At 37.1% G+C, this 17258-nt stretch overlaps 1 protein-coding gene across 1 annotated transcript in view; it reads left to right on the plus strand.

Moving 5' to 3' along the window:
* The window catches only part of LOC110098937 (N-alpha-acetyltransferase MAK3), a 29566-nt gene extending 14563 nt beyond the window's left edge, over positions 1 to 15003 (plus strand). The window contains exons 3-5 of the mRNA XM_020825894.2: positions 1393 to 1448; positions 14431 to 14643; positions 14759 to 15003. Of these exons, the coding sequence (XP_020681553.1) occupies positions 1393 to 1448; positions 14431 to 14643 (269 nt within the window). The 3' untranslated portion in view covers positions 14759 to 15003. The remainder of the gene's footprint in view (positions 1 to 1392; positions 1449 to 14430; positions 14644 to 14758) is intronic.
* Positions 15004 to 17258: the final 2255 nt, after the last annotated feature.

Consider the following 17258-nt stretch of genomic DNA (forward strand, 5'->3'; position numbering starts at 1 on the left):
TTGATCTATATGTTAGACTGGTCCATTGGACCGGTCCAGTCGGTCCGCGCGGGACCGGCCGAGTCGCGAAACAGGCGACTGGTTTCGCCTGGGCAGAAGCTGCACGCATGCATGGCTTGATGCTTTGATCTCGACTTCTTGACCTTATCCTCAGATTTTTGATCTATATCCTTGCTTAAGTTATCTTGATTTCAGGTTCACACACTCTAGTTGAATTTAGTCATTGTGTATACATGCACTTGTCAATTCTAATTCCTGCAACAAGTATCTTAGTCCAAAAAATAATACATTATTAATTAAACTAAATTATATTTGTGATCATCATAATATATGCTATGAGTTAAAGCTCATGGGATCAACACATATTTGCAACAAAATAGCCCCTTAATACTCTGCATGACTTATAAATCATGTATATGTCATTCTTAAACACAAACTTTGTAAGATTTTTGTAGGCTCTATATGGCCTCATTTCTTAAGAAAACATTTTATCTGCATTTTCCAAGTTAAATGATGATTTAATTTGTCCAATCCCACAAATAATGAGTATGCATAGTTTTAAACATATTTTTCTTTTGATTGAAAAAATTAAGTGCAAGTTATATGCTTATACCCGCTTTTTATGCGTAGACACTTCATTTTTTCTGCGTTACTTCCTCGTCCTAGGTTGGTAAGGCATATGTTGTGAGACCCCAGAATCTAAATCGAATAGAATTATATCTTTTATATTTTAATAATTACAATCAAAATTATTTAATTTTCTTTTAATAATTTAAATTCCAGTAGAAACACATCTATTATTCAAAACATCAATATATATGTATTCATTGCTCCAAAAATCATGTACAAAAGCTAGTTTTCATTCAAATACAATATACTATCTTCTCACTCTTGAGCACAAAATAAATAAATAAATAAAACACATAACAGAAAAACCCGAAGAATCCTGCGTCTTATTAGTCTCACACTCTCGTTCCTCTTCTTTGACCAAAAATCATTAAATCACATATATTGAGCTTAAAAGGTCCAGTAGATCACTAACCCCCTACTACTTAACTCAAAAAATGGAAAAAAAAATAGTATGATGCATGTAATCATTCAGTTCATAATAGTAACAACTAATATGATCATGAATCTGTGCAAAAATAGAAATATCATATTTTTCATTTTAAAATATTTTTCCAATTTCAAGTTGTTACATATGCCACTGACAAATGCCATACCTTTTTATACAACTGAATCATACTCATTGAATGCTTGTTTCCTGATTTGTGATTGAGATATATTTTATGCTAGATGACTTATTAATTCATTATGTTATAACCTATTACTTTGCACGCTTATGAGTGTTAGAACTTTCTAATATTTTTTTTCATTGTGCTGAGATTGCAGCAACTGAACTTGTTACGAGGGCCATACGTGTGATGATGGAATCTGGCTGTGAAGAGGTAACCTTGAAGTGCAAGCTTGTTTATTGGATCAAGTCATCCTATTTTTTAAATGATGTAAATTGATTTCATTTTTTCTTGTGGGAAAATGTTACTAATGCCTGAATGCATATTTTTTTTCTAATTTGGAGTTTGGATGTTAAATCAGTGTAGATTCTATCTTGAATAACTTAAATATTCAAATTGATCATATCATGAATGATTTGTCTATAAATTGGATTTGGGTACAGAAAGATACGGCGTTGGATTTGGGTACAGAAAGAGACGGCATACAAATATTTTTAGGTGCTTTGGTTGTTTCTCCAATTAGTGCAGCTTTTAGAACACGTGTAATTCATAGTCAGGACCGACCAAAGGAGTTTGAAGTTTTTGTTACAATAGAGAATGGTGATAGAGGAGCATCAGCAGTGGCTTTTCAAGTTGTTGAGTTATAACTTCGAGATTCAGTATAAGCCCGGGATGGAAAATAAAGCTGCAGTCTGCAGATGCTCTCTCCAGGTGTTGCGAAGACCCTCAGATTATGGCTCTTTAATCGACGCGTAGGCCCTTCCGTGGGTTTAACTTTAAAAAAAAAAAATCTAGATTCAACACTTTCAATGCTATGTTATTCTCCTTTTGCTTCTCACCTTCATCAATATGCCTTTGAGTCACTCATTGCTCGTAAGTAATTAGTGATCCAAAAAGATTGTTAATTGAATAAACATTTAAATCATTAAACTCTATAATAATAGTTATTTTTGCATCATAAGCAGCAACAACAACAACAACAACAGCATCAAGTCTTTATCCCACTATGTGGGGTCGGCTACATGAATCCTTTTTCTCCATTGTGTTCTATTAAAAGTCAAATTCTTGTTTAAATCTAATAAAGAAAGGTCATTCCTAATATTTTCTAACCAAGTCTTTTTAGGTCTACCCCTACCTTTCTTAATATAAGTCAAATCTAATACCTCTACTCTCCTAACCGGGTCATCGAAAGGCCGTCGTTTTATGTGGCCAAACCATCTAAGGCGACTCTCTCTAATCTTATCTTCTATTGGAGCTACTCCAACCTTTTCACGTATATGCTCATTTCGTATCTTATCTCTAAGGGTAAAGCCACTCATCCACCTGAGCATCCTCATCTCTGTCACACTTAACTTAGTATTATGCTTCTCTTTTAATGGCCAACATTCGGCACCATAAAGCATTGCAGGCCTCACTACCATCTTATAGAATTTTCCCTTAAGTTTGAGGGGTACATTTCTATCACATAACAAGCCCGATGCATTCCTCCACTTCAACCATCCAATTTGAATTCTGCTGATAATATCCCCATCTATTTCACCATCACTTTGAACAATTGATCCAAGATATCTAAAACGTGTACTCTTATTAATGACTTGATCGCCCAAAGTCACAATCCCTTCAGTAGGTCTATTACTACTAAAATTACACTCCATATATTCTGTTTTAGATCTACTCAAGCGAAAACCTTTAGACTCTAAGGTTGACCTCCATAATTCAAGTTTACCTTCAACTCCCTCTCTAGTCTTATCAACAAGAAGAATATCATCAGCAAAAAGCATACACCAAGGTACATCCTCTTGCAAATGTCTAGTGAGAACATCCATGACTAAAGTAAAAAGATATGGGCTTAAGGCTGATCCTTGATGTAACCCAACCGAAATAGGGAAATACTTGGTCAATCCACCTTGTGTTTGAACACAAGTAATAGCTCCTGCATACATATCTTTAATGATTTGAATATAAGCATTATTGACTCCTTTCTTTTCAAGAACTCTCCATAGCACTTCTCTTGGAACTTTATCATATGCTTTTTCTAAATCAATAAATATCATATGTAGATCCTCCTTATTTTCTCTATATTTCTCCATCAAACCTCTTAATAAATGTATGGCTTCCATAGTCGACCTACCCGGCATGAATCCAAATTGATTTTGAGAAACATTAGTATCACGCCGCAACCTATGCTCCATAACTCGCTCCCATAGTTTTAAAGTATGACACATTAACTTAATACCTCTATAATTCGCACAATCTTGTGCATCACCTTTATTCTTAAAAATAGGAATTAACACACTCATTCTCCACTCATCTGGCATCTTTTTAGTCTTCAAAATAGTATTAAAAAGTTTAGTAAGCCATGAAATTCCTTCATCTCCTAAGCATTTCCACACCTGTATTGGAATATCATCAGGTCCAACAGCTTTTCCACCCTTCATTTTCTTTAAAGCCTCTCTAACTTCAGTTTTACTAATACGCCGATAAAAATAGAAATCTTTATTTTCATTTAGGGTGCTAAGGTCACTACAGTCAATCTTATTTTCACAATCTTCATTAAAAAGTTTAGCAAAATATCTCATCCATCTTTGTTGAATATCATCTTCTAAGAAAAGTATTTTTTGATCTTCATCTTTAATACACTTCACTTGAACTAAATCCTTACTACTCCTATCTCTTTGTTTGGTTAACTTATACATATATCTTTCTCCCTCCTTAGTATTTAATCTATTATATAAATCACTAAAAGCTAATCTCTTTGCATCGCATATTGCTTTCTTAGTATCCTTACGAGCCACTTTATATATTTCCCAATTATCAGAATTTTTAAAATTAAACCAATTTTTATAACAAAGCTTCTTATTTTTAATCTTTTCTTGCACATTAGGATTCCACCACCAACTATTTTTACTATTTGGAGCTTTTCCCTTTGATACTCCAAGGACATCTTTTGCAATATTCTTAATATCACTAGCCACTTTTTCCCACATAATATTAGCATCCTCATGCACAGACAAAATCTTACGATCTAAAATCCTATTTCCAAAAATATTTTTGTTAATATTCTTTAAATGCCCCCATCTAATTCTAGAAAATTGTTTTACTTTATTTTTTATTTTATGCCCTTTTATCTTAAAGTTCAAAACTAATAATCGATGTTGGTTACATAAACTTTCACTCGGAATAACTTTACAATCTTTGCAATCTAAACGATTTAATTTTCTAATAATAAAATAGTCAATCTGGGTTGTACTATATCCATTTTTATAAGTAATGAGATGCTCATTCATTTTCTTAAATAAAGTATTAGCAATTGAAAAATCATAAGCTAAACAAAAATCCAATATGGTCTTGCCACCTTCATTCGTCGTTCCAAATCCATGGCCACCATGAATGCTTTTAAAATCATCTACCTCTCTACCAAGATGTCCATTTAAATCTCCTCCAATAAAAACTCTTTCTTCAAGAGCTATATTTTGTATTAATTCTTCTAAGTCATTCCAAAAATTTAATTTAGAACTCATATCCAAACCTACTTGAGGAAACATAAATTTCAAACGTAATATTATAAAAAAGGTCATTCCTAATATTTTTTCTCAACTTCATATGAAACATAAATTTCAAACGTAATGTTATAGCCTCTTAGTAGATATTTAGATGGCATCAAGTATGGAGGAATGATTATTGTTACAATATACTCTCATAAGAGTCTGATGCGTCTTGGAAGTAAAAACAACAAAATAGATATAAGAACAATGCAAGAATACCTAACGAAAGATACAATTGATGTACTATTCGAGAGGTAGATCAACTCTCCCACAAATCCTATTTGCTTCTAGGAAACTCACACCAAATCCTAGAAAATAAATTCAGCAAATATATAATGATAACCCTAGACAAAACTCTGCCTTCAATAGCCCTCATACATAATAAACACAATTGGAACTTTCCTAAACAGCATAAATACAATTAATAAACATTTCTAAATAATTAAAATATTACTAAACAATATAAACACAATTAAGAAACTGATGCAATAGCTGGCAGCACGACCGCCAAGGTGGGTAGCAACCCAAGTGCCTAGGTGGGCCCATGACCTCCTTTATCACCTATAGGAGAAGAGGCTTTGGGGGAAACTCTTTGGGAAAGATGTAATAGACATTTATTAGAGGATTTTGGGTTGTTGGGGGAGATTGTGGGGGTTAGGGTTTATGTTTGGAATTTATTTGCTTCAATAGTTTTTTGTGGAAGTTATTGGATTTCTAGTGGCTGCTAGGAATTGTGGGAGAGATGATTCACAACTTGAATAGTAAATCAACTTGTATCTTGTCTTTCTTTGCTTGGAGATTAGTAATTACAGCCCACCCTTGGTGCTATTTCTGGATCTATTTGGAGTAAATGTTATATTTTTTATATTGTTGTGTTGTTTTGATTATCAAATCCTATCAAATTAGTATCATAGCATGATTCAGGACCTAAGGCGCCAAAGAAAGTGGATGTTTTGGAAGAGAAACTAGAAGGAGAAATTGGTCTATTCAAATTTGAAGTTGAGGAAAGGATTTCATCAATGGAAGGAAGATTTTCTAACCTAGAGGATATAATGAAAAAATATTGGAGCATCACACCCAACCGACAACATTAGAGGCAAGGGCACTGATGGGTAGCCAAGGAAGTGGGGGAAACCCTAATATCGGCACAATGAGGGATGATCGAGAGGTAGAAATATTAGGCAACAGGGAAAATATGCCACCTCTTGAATCGATAACTAGGTGGGAAAAATGGGTGAATGATATAACATGAGGAGAAATTGGGAGGAAGAAATAAGGAGGGCTGATTTTGAGGAAGAGGATATTTATGAAAGGAGGGGTGGGAGAGAACAATGGAGAGATCACAACAACGATATATAGGAGGAGCTAGAGGTGGAAGAGGAAGTTGGGGTGGAGGGGATCCGAGAGTGCGAAAGCTGAAGATGCTCATTTTTTAGGGAGGAGATGCTCATGGGTGGATCTATAGGGTGGAGAGATACTTTGCAGTGAATGAGCTGACACAGGAGGAGAGATTCACGACGACGACTTTATGCTTGGAGGGGAAGGCCTTGTATTGGTATGAGTGGAGAGACATAAGAGATCCAATCCGATTGTGGAGGGAGCTCAAAGATGGTTTATTAAAATGTTTCTGAAATAGTCAGGAAGGAGATTTCTACAAGTAGTCCTTTGCTCTAGTTCAGGAAGGGATAGTGATGGGTTATCAGAAGAGAGCGACGCCCCAAACAACAATTTTATAACTTTTTATAAAGTAAAGCAAGAGTGCCGCCGTCCCAAACGAGCCCTAAGACAGTGTTGGAGGGAAATTTCAAGAAGGGACTCAAGCCAGAGATCAGGGTTGTTGTTAGGTTATTGAGGCAACGAGGGTTGAGCGAGGCTATGGAGCTAGCCTACTTGGTGGAGGACAAAAACTCACTTGAGAGAAGCAACAAAAGTAGTAGTTTGGGAGCTTCATACCGGATGACGACTACTTTTTAGCACCAAAGTTATGACCTATGCCCATTCAAAGAGAAGTACCCAAGGATAGGGAATTGGGAGCACATCTAAGGGGAAATTTCAAGCGGCTGACTAAGGCAGAGAGGTTCAGAAGAAGTGGGCTAGGGGATGTGTTTCTGTTATGATGAGAAGTTTGCACCGAGCCACCATTACAAGGATCGTTCACTGCAGGTACTTACATTCTGTGATGTGGAGGAGGAGAATCTAAAGGAGGAGGCAGTTGAGGAAGAGCATGTGTACCTAGATGTGGTGAATGTCTCCCTGAACTCAAGTGTGGGTTTTACCTCAAATTACACCATGAAAGTGAGGGGACATATATGAGGAGAATAAGTGGTAGTTCAAGTGGACAGTGGGGCGACCCACAACTTCATCTACAACTAGGTGTGGACCGATTGGGGCTGAAGTTAGTCGACGCATGCTGTTTTGGGGTGATGATGGGAACATGGAAGATTGATAAGAGTAGAGGCATTTGCCCAGGGTTGATGGTGACACTGCAGGATATCTAGTTGAAGGAGATTTTTTTTCCCTTGTAGTTAGGGAGCTCATATGATATTTTGGGCTTGAAGTAGTTGCAAACATTAGGGGAAATTCAAGATGGACTTGAAAGCATTGACTATGGAATTCATGATGGGAGTGAGGAAGGTGAGGATCATGGGGGATTTTAGTTTTTCCAAAGTAAGACCATCGTGAGGGAAATCGAGGGAGCAGGATTGGATTCTTTGTGGAGCTCCAAAGCCTTGAGGGAGGAGGAAGCATGGAGAGAGAGGGGGAAGTTTCAGAGATAATCTAACCATCCTTGCAATAATTTAGTGATGTGGTCCAGCTGCCTCAGGGCCTACCTCCCCCATAAAAGCATGAGCATGCCATCATCTTGGAGGGGGTATTCCCATCGGTATTTGACTCTATCGATACTCATATGTTCAAAAGGATAAAATTGAGAGACTATCAGACTAATCAACGAGATGTTGGAGGCCCAGATCATTCATCTCAGTGTTAGTCCCTTCTTTAATCCTGTGTTGCTGGTGAAAAGGATAGTAGTTGGAGATTTTGTGTAGATTATCGGGCTCTAAATAAGGAAATAATGTTGGATAAGTTTCCTATACCAGTTATTGATGAGTTTTTGGATGCGTTATATAGGATGATGATATTTTTCAAGATTGATCTGAAATCAAGATACCATCATATCAAAATGCGACTCGCCGACATCCACAATACTGTTTTCAGGACTCATAAAGTCACTACGAGTTTTAAATGATGCCTTTTGGGCTTATCAACGCCTCAACTACCTTCCAGTCACTTATGAATAAGATATTTCGGCTCTACTTCTGCAAGTTTGTATTAATTTTCTTCGATGACATTTTATTGTATAGTTAGTCTAAGACAGAGCATGTGGAGTACTTGAGGGTCGTGTTAGCAACATTAAAGGAGTGTCAACTGTATGTCAATTTGAAGAAGTGTTCTTTTGCATAATAGAGGGTGGAGTGTTTGGGACATGTGGTGTCCAAATGAGGAGTCTGTAGATTTTTCCAAGATAGAGGCTATGCTAAAGTGGATCTTACCTAAAACCCTGAAGGAGTTGAGGGGGTTCTTGGGACTCACAGAGTACCACAAGAAGTTTTTGAGGGGATATAGCTCTATAGCATGGCAATTGACAGAGCAATTGAAGAGGATTGTTTCAAATGGGGGGAGGCAGCCACCTAGGCGTTTGAGCAAAGAAAGCCATGACAAGTATCCTTGTGTTAGCACTATCAAATTTTAGCCAGCCATTTGTAGTAGAGACTGATGCATCAAGCTATGGTTTGAGATTAGTTCTTATGCAGGTCAGAGACCCATAACCTATTTCAACCAAGTGTTGACTGCCAGGACTAGGTTGAAATTAGTGTATGAAAGGGTGCTGATGATGATAGTGTTGGCAATACAGAAGTAGCAACCTTACCTGTTGGGACGTTAATTTATAGTCAGGACCGACCAAAGGAGTTTGAAGTTTCTGTTACAGTAGAGAATGGTGATAGAGGAGCATCAGCAGTGGCTTTCCAAGTTGTTGAGTTATAACTTCGAGATTCAGTACAAGCCCGGGATGGAAAATAAAGTTGCAGTCTGCAGATGCTCTTTCCAGGTGTTGCGAAGACCCTCAGGTTATGGCTCTATCTGTTCCCATGGTGGTGGATTGGGAGGCCTTAAAGCATGAGAGCGAGCAAAATGAAGAGTTGAATAAGCTCATGGGAGACTTACTGCAAGACAAAGATAACCATCATGGTTACTCTTTGATGGGTCAAAAGCTACTATACCGAGGATGGTTTTTGCTCGCGAGGACATCATCGCTCATCCCTCTCTTGTTGCAAAAATTTCATGGCACAGCTATTGAGTGACATTCAGGAGTATAGAAGACATATCATAGACTAACAGTGGAGCTATACTGGGTAGGCATGCAGAAGGATGTAGAGGACTTGGTGACAAGTTGTGATGTGTGCTAGAGACACAAATACCTTGCTATTGCTCCAGGTCGACTTTGTTGACCCTTATACATCAAACCACGCACAAAGGGAGCAAAACCGACGAATCAAGCAACAGACACGTCGACGTGACATGTTACTTGATGTGTTAAACAACCTCCAATTACCAAACGGACGATGTTGTTGCAATCAAAACATCGAGTTCCCCTAAGTGGGGATCCCTCGCAGTCAAATCGGACAAGATCGGTCCAAAGGGACGACCGACATCCAAAACCGACGTGATATTGCCCAAACGACATCCGATCGTAGAACGGATTTTGTCGTTGCTCTCAAAACATCGTCGACACTCAAATGAAGATATAGTGTGATTTTTTGGCCAATAATATTATGGCAATACTCGGCTGCGATGATGTTATCAGATAACTAAAACTAGAATTGGGAACTTTTGTTATGTATTGTTGTGTATTAGTCCGGTTTTAGATTAGGTTAATCCGTAAGACATATCACCAAATATAAATGCCTATATATAAGCATTGTTGGTTGTTGTAAGTGGGATCCCTGGTAATCTCCAAGATAGTTGAATAAAGGAATTGAAATTCCTGTCAACTCGCTCACCACCCCTCCCTCTCCTCCCTGCTCTCTCTCTCTCTCTCTTCCAAGAAGCTCAAGAAGAGCTCATGTTCCTCAGGTATCAGAGCCTCATTGAGGTGATCGAGGTGGAGGAAGATTCGCGTCCAAGAAAGATAGGAGGGAGACTACCGGTGCCGTCGACGAGCATGCTCATGCTAGTTTGTTTGCGTGAGGCGGACAGGTCTGGTACCGGGATCGGCGGAGGCAAGCAGGCTGGATTGGAGGTATACAGGCCTAGAAGCACAAACACACGGGAGATCGTGCGGGTGTTGCGCAGGCGGGTCGAAGCAATAGTTCGGGATGCTTATTGGCTCGCAGGGTAGTGGAGCTCGGTCCAAATGCCCGCAAAGCCGGGACAAGCGTGGGCACAGTCGCACACCACGTGCAGGATGGTATCAGCAGTGGGTCGCGAGCTGTGCTCGCATGCAATTCGAGCATGCGGGGCGCAGGCTGCAGTGCAGAGCGCGTGAGCCAGGCGCGCGTACATGCATGACACAGGTGGAAGCAGTGTGCGTGGAAGTGGGTTGCGTAAGCGCAGGATAAGGCCGGAGCACGATTTTGCATGGGTGACGCGTGTGGTTTCATGCGAGATTAAGGAGCGGGAGAGGCCATTAGAAGTGGCCTGGTGGCGCGGGCAAGCAGATGCCGTGCTAGCAGACCTTGGAGGCACGGATCCTTTTCTTGATAAAGATTTTTTTTAGATATTTTGAGGTGGAGTCTCCAAGTTAAAATTCAGGCATAGTTGTGAGCAATTTCGATCAAATTTGGTGTGTCGGAGCAGTGGTTTAAAAGCGGCAAGATCAAGAACCTCGGGGCGACATGTTGGTTGCGGTCTCGAGATTGGACGGGTGGCTCGTGCGAAGTCGCATGTTGGATCGCGCACTGGTGCCCGGAGGAGACTGGCTACCCAGAGTATGCACAATGTTGGAGCGCGGATGTGCCAAGCGGATCTGAAGCTGCACAAGGCATGAGCGTGTGGATCATGGGAGGAACAATGAGGGACGTAGTCGCGTGTGGTTTCGAACGAACGGGAGCATGAGCTAGAGCTGTGTATTGGAACGCACTGTGGAGGCTGAACTTGAACGAGATTGGGCTCTGTTCAGCATATTTGCTCGTGTAGTGCAGGGAACCGGTCAGATCGCAACAAACGCACATGTAATTCTTTGATCGTGAAATCAGACCAAGGTGGAGATTATTGTGTATTGGTCTGGTTTTAGATTTGGTTGATCCGTAAGACATCTACCAAATTTAAATGCTTATATATAAACATTGTAGGTTGTTGCAAGTGGGACCCCTTGTAAGCTCCATGATGATTGAATAAAGGAATTTTAAATTCCTGTTAGCTTGCTCACTCCCCCTCCCTCTCCTTCCTCTTTCTCTCTCTCTTTGCAAAGAAGCTCAAGAAGTGCTCATCTTCCTCAAAGAAAAGTAATAACAACTTGGCTGCGGTAATGTTATCAGATAACTAGGACTAGAGTTGGAAACCTTTGTGGTAATATTCTCGAAAATGGACTATTGATCTTCCCTAGGTTCCTAAATAATTTTGTGCCGGCCCCTTTAAGCAACCAAGAATTTTGTGGGTCTATACGAGGTGTGTTAACGTAGTGAATCCTTATAATATTCCCTTTTTATATGTGGTTTATTTTATTAAATAGGAAGAAATGCTGTTTTTGGTATTTCATATGGTTGGCATATGTTTTATTTGTATATGATATGTATAATACATCAGTATTAGATCCTATGAAGTATATGTGCTTCATATGCTTCTGTCTGCTTGCTTTCGAACTATGAAATTTTTCCTCTGGCTACATCTATTTCCTTTTGAATGTCATTTTCCTACTCATTGCCCATACTGGTCTCATAGGTATGATTTGATGGAAATGGATGGAATGAAATTCATTTAATTTAAAAGTTTCATGATTGGTATTTTGTTCCAATATAATTAATGAGTAACTACATTTAAGAAATGTGAGCAAATGCATTGTTAAATTAATATCCTACCTAATCCTTGAAAAAAATTTGTTTGGTTTTTGTTGTGGCTCACATGTTCACATAATTTGTAATAATCACAAAAGAAAGTTAACAATGATAAAAGAAAAACAAACACTATTAATAACTAATAGAAATATTTATCACATGTGATATTTAATTTTTGTTAATAGCAATCTAACATTAGCATTCATTAAACTTTTCAATTGTCACATAATTTGCTAATATCAATATTGTATATAAAATATCAAAAAATCCAAAAGACTTAAATGCCAATACCCTCATCAAAATAATCAAACCAAATATAACTATGTGTGTCTTGGCCTGTTATATGCCTTATTTTTCCAATCCATGCCCATATTTAAGTGTCTTTCCATCTGAAATGACCCTGACATACTACTTCTCGAACTTGATTGAAAGAAGCACAGCCTATGATGCACCGACACGACACTTAGAGAGGGTATGCAGTGTCGGACACGGCATGGACACGTGTCCGACACGGCATTGGAGTGTCGCAATTAAAAAAAATAAAATTAAAATCGGACACGCATGTCCGGTTATTAAATGAGGTATCGTTAGGTACATGCTCGGTACTGCTAAGTACATGCTCGGTACCGCTCAGTACATACTCGGTACCGCTTAGTACATGCTCGGTATTGCTCAGTACATGCTCGGTATTGCTCAATATATGCTCGGTACCGCTCAGTACATGCTCAGTACCGCTCAGTACATGCTCGATATTGCTCGGTATTGCTCAGTACATGCTCGGTACCGCTCAGTACATGCTCGGTACCGCTCAGTACATGCTCGGTACCGCTCAGTACATGCTCAGTTTTGCTCAGTACATGCTCGGTACCGCTCAGTACATGCTCGGTACCGCTTGGTACATGCTCGGTACTGCTAGGTACATGCTCGGTACCGCTCAGTACCGCTAGTTACATGCTTGGTATTGCTGGGTATATGCTCGGTACTGCTGGGTACATGCTCAGTACCGCTTAGTACTGCTAGTTACATGCTCGGTATTGCTACGTATATGCTCGGTACTGCTAGGTACATGCTCAGTACCACTCGGTATCTTCCCATACAAACAACTTACGAACTTTAAAAATCACAAAGCTCAGATACATATCAAATATTACTTCTATAACAATATCATAATTTATAGTTACTGGGGCGCTCTATATTGCTCCCCCGGAAACCCTCATCTAACAAACGAGGACGATGCCCCTCTATTAGTATCTCCGCACAAACCTTGTAATATATATACTCGCGATTCATTGGCAAGGTGTTCACGATAAACCTTGCGCCGTCGGGGCAGCCCCTTAGGCTCGCAGACTGTATATTAGTTGGTATTCATGTTGTCTATTATTGGGATATTTGATTTCACTTCATATCATATTTGATTTGTGTTACTCATATGTATGATTGGTTTGTTAGCAAAATGAGCTTCTGCTCTGGCATGGGGGGTGGGATTAGTGAAGGTTCAACAAGAGCCATCTGTCTTAAGCCGTGTTCGTTGTTTATATTTTTAAAAATTATTATAATATTATATTAAAAACAATATTATCGTGTCTTCCACGCCTATCCCCATGTCCTATATTTTAAAAATTGCAGTGTCCCGTGTCCGTGTCTGTGTCGTGTCCGTTGTCTGCATCAATAGACACAAGTTTTCAGAGAGAATCATTAAAATCTCTTTTTTTCGATTGTGGTACTTTAGCAAGCAAAGAACAAAATTGTTATACTTTGAAAATACGAAGATTGGTGGAGTGTTTCCCAATCGAGCTACTTTCTTCTTGCTTTTTCTCAATAGGATGCTGTTCCGGTGTGCCCTCTTACGTACGGAAAAATTATATAAGTCTACTCCACCTGAGTAGAGCTTACGTCCTCCCACCGCCAAAAAACTCGGTTTTGCTTCGGTATGCTAGGTTTATTTGTAATAATGAGCGAATATCATCATGTGAAGACCAATACCTAAGTTATATACGAGCTTCCGAGTCAAAAATACCAGAGTTTTTCCTAGGAAAAAACGGTTATTTTTTTGTATGCTCGGTAATAGCTCGGTATAACTCGGATTGTCGTTCACGATGATGAATATCCTCGTTATTGTATTGTTTGCTCGGTATATGCTTTGGATCTCGTTTTTAGTGCGATTTTAGCTCTGGGAGTACGTAGCTCTACGTCAGGCGTGTATGAGCCTTGTTCATGTCCAAAATATGCCTGAGGCCGACGCATAAGGCCTTCTCTTCTCTAAATATTCTTACTTCATAGCATTTCCATTTCCTTTTTTTTTTTCAATTCATGTGTAACATCCAGAGCTTTAATGAATCTGTTCTATACCATTTTCCTTTGTTCAATTACCTCTTTCCCCACACATCTACTGTAAGCTTATACAAGCTTCATAAATGTGTTCTATCCTACAACCACCAGCTAAGATGCGCAATTTATAATAATTAGTAGTTTATAAGGAAATGATGAAATAATTTAAACCAAACTTGACTGAATCCAAATATATTTGATGAGGCATAAAGCTCATTTGCTCCTGCAGCAATGCAGTCGAACTCACCATGTATTGAAATCTTTTGGCAGGTGACATTGGAAGCAGAAGTTACAAACAAGGGAGCTTTGGCTCTGTATGGCCGTCTAGGATTTATCAGGGCGAAGAGGCTGTTCCGTTACTACCTCAATGGAGTCGATGCCTTCCGCCTGAAGCTTCTGTTCCCTCGTTCAGAAACCCCCTTTTTGGTAAGCCAAAGTGAAACCAGTGACCATCTTGCTGAAAGCCAGTTTGCTTATTGCTAGGTAAGAAAACATTGATTACTTTATATTTGTCATTTACTTTCTATGAAGGAAGAGCTTTTAGATGTCTTTCAATTCTGCTTCTACTCTGATGGTGTATTCGATTTTGTTTATTAAGGCCTTCTCCAGCGGAACGTCAAATATGTGTATGGCGCCGTTCGGTTACTCAAGCCGAACGCTAAACTTTTCGCTATTTGCTTGCAGGTGGCATCGTACTGTTCACCCACTATTTTTTTTAATATAAATATATGATTAAAAATATATAAAATAATTTATGTGAAAGAATATACTATGAATATTCTTTTTTTTTATGTTTGAAAATGAAATTCAATTGGAGACGAGTTTCTGCATTTTGATGTATTACTGTATTTTGGAGTGAAAATTGAGTTTTCCGGTTGGAGATGCCCTAAAGAGGAAGCAATTTGATTTTTGGTGAATATACTTTTCATTGTTAAAACTGGTTAATGAATTGAATTTCGGTCCAATCAGAAATTGATCCGACCCAAATATAAAGTTTATGAAATTGATTAAAAAAGAATATTATAACAATAAGTAAACTTTTTTAAAGAAAAGTATTAAACGATATTTTTTGGTCCAAAATGGGTTGGTGGGTAAATCTAAATCTAACATGTTCAAGTTTAATAAACAGGTGAGAAAAGCTAACTCGATTTGGATCTATTTATTAAATGGGTCAACTCAATTTTTGATTTCCTAAGGTGGGTTGATAGGTTTGATCATTTATTAACACCTTTAATCTTTCATAGTATGTGGAATGATTTTTTTTTTCTTTTTTTTTTAATGGAATGAAGAAGAGAACGTTAAGAACATTCCGTCATCAATACTTCAAACATAGAACAATACTCATTGATTATTACAACAACAACAGCAACATCAACATTAAGTCTTTGTTCACCTCGGCTATATGAATCTTTTTATCTTCATTATGTTCTGTTAAAAGTCAAATTCTCATTTAAATCTAATAAAAAATGATCATTTCTAAATATTCATTACATGAATCTTTTAAAAAATTGCATTTACTCTTTGATTATTACATAGATAAAATATTGAAAATTCATGTGTTGTTTAATTTGTTGTATATAAAATTCCAGATAAATAATAAGATAATTTTGGATGAGAAACAACAAGATGATCAAAAGAATAATTTTTATTTGAAATGTGAATTTCTGATTAAAAGAGCTTTTAAGTGAATAATTCTTGATGAAAAACTCAAATTTAAATCCACTAATATACATTAACAGTCATTTAAGTTAGTAAACAAATAATTTTAGTTTTTAAAAAAAACTCAAAAGTGCTTAATGAACTAAATTAGAATAAAATCTAACTCATTTATTTACATTCACAAATAAATTTATTGTTATTTAGCAAATAACTTTTATGAATATAATATTAAGCTCAATTAATAATTGATTAAAATTTATTTAAATATAATTTGGTTAACTACTAACTAATTAGCAATATAGTATTTATTTATTTATTTATTTATTTATTGGTATATGTTAACTCTCATATCATATTTTTCACTTCAACCTCTTAATCTTTCCAACCACCCAACATTTTTGAAAAAATTTAAACTAATTAATCTTCAAATTAGTGAATATTCATGTTAATTTAATACAATTCCTTATTTATTTATTTTGAGGTATAACTTTTTAGCACTACTTTGTTATATGATCCTAAGAAAATTTATTATCTCATTTAATTGATTCATGTTTGATTAAAATTAAATAATTAGATATTAATCTCATATTTATTAATTTACTTGCTTATTTAAATTTACATAATCATTTTTTAACATGAAAAGCATTTGATATTTAGGCTTTGTTTGGAATGACTTTTTTACTATTTCTTAAAATAATTTTTTAACACAAAAATAAAAAAAAAATTTATTAAAAATTTACTTTAAAAAGCAATAAAAAAGCCATCTCAACCGTAGCCTTAATCTTGTTTATTAGCTCATTGGATTATCCATTCAATTGATTTAAACAAATTAATTATAAGGTAAGCTGAGTTATAAAAAAAACTTTAAATAATGACAAAATTACACTCCTAAGTGCATGAGAGAAAAATACCACAAAAGAAATCAAAAAATTATTAATCATTAAATTATTTATAACAACGTATTTATAAATCCAAATAGTAACAGGACTTCTTTTTTTTTGGAACTTTAGAGTCAATTAAAGCAAGCTCATACATATCATAATATAAGCTTCGAATCCAAAATTTCTTTATTGATATCCAAAACTTCCAACTAACAGATCAAAATTACATAGGACTATTTGTATTAGTCCTGCAATCATAACCCCTTTTCTAGAGGGATTATTCTATGCGAAAGCTGGACGCAAAATGCCATCCGAAGATCAATCAGAATGCCCACGTCAAGAGTACCGAGCCGCAGTACCGAACCACGGTACCGAGCGAAGGAGTGACGTGGTACATTTTAGTTAGTCTCCAGACGATGTTCGGTATCCGTAATCCGCACAAAATAATTAATCCCTTTTCTTTTCTGACAGTCAAAATGGTTTTTCACAAGCAAATCCATAAACCAGCAGAGCATGCAAAAATCCAATTGCACAATTGTGCAACAAAACATCTAACGA

This window comes from Dendrobium catenatum, unplaced genomic scaffold, assembly GCF_001605985.2.
Source record: "Dendrobium catenatum unplaced genomic scaffold, ASM160598v2 fragScaff_scaffold_382, whole genome shotgun sequence".
NCBI lineage: Eukaryota > Viridiplantae > Streptophyta > Magnoliopsida > Asparagales > Orchidaceae > Dendrobium > Dendrobium catenatum.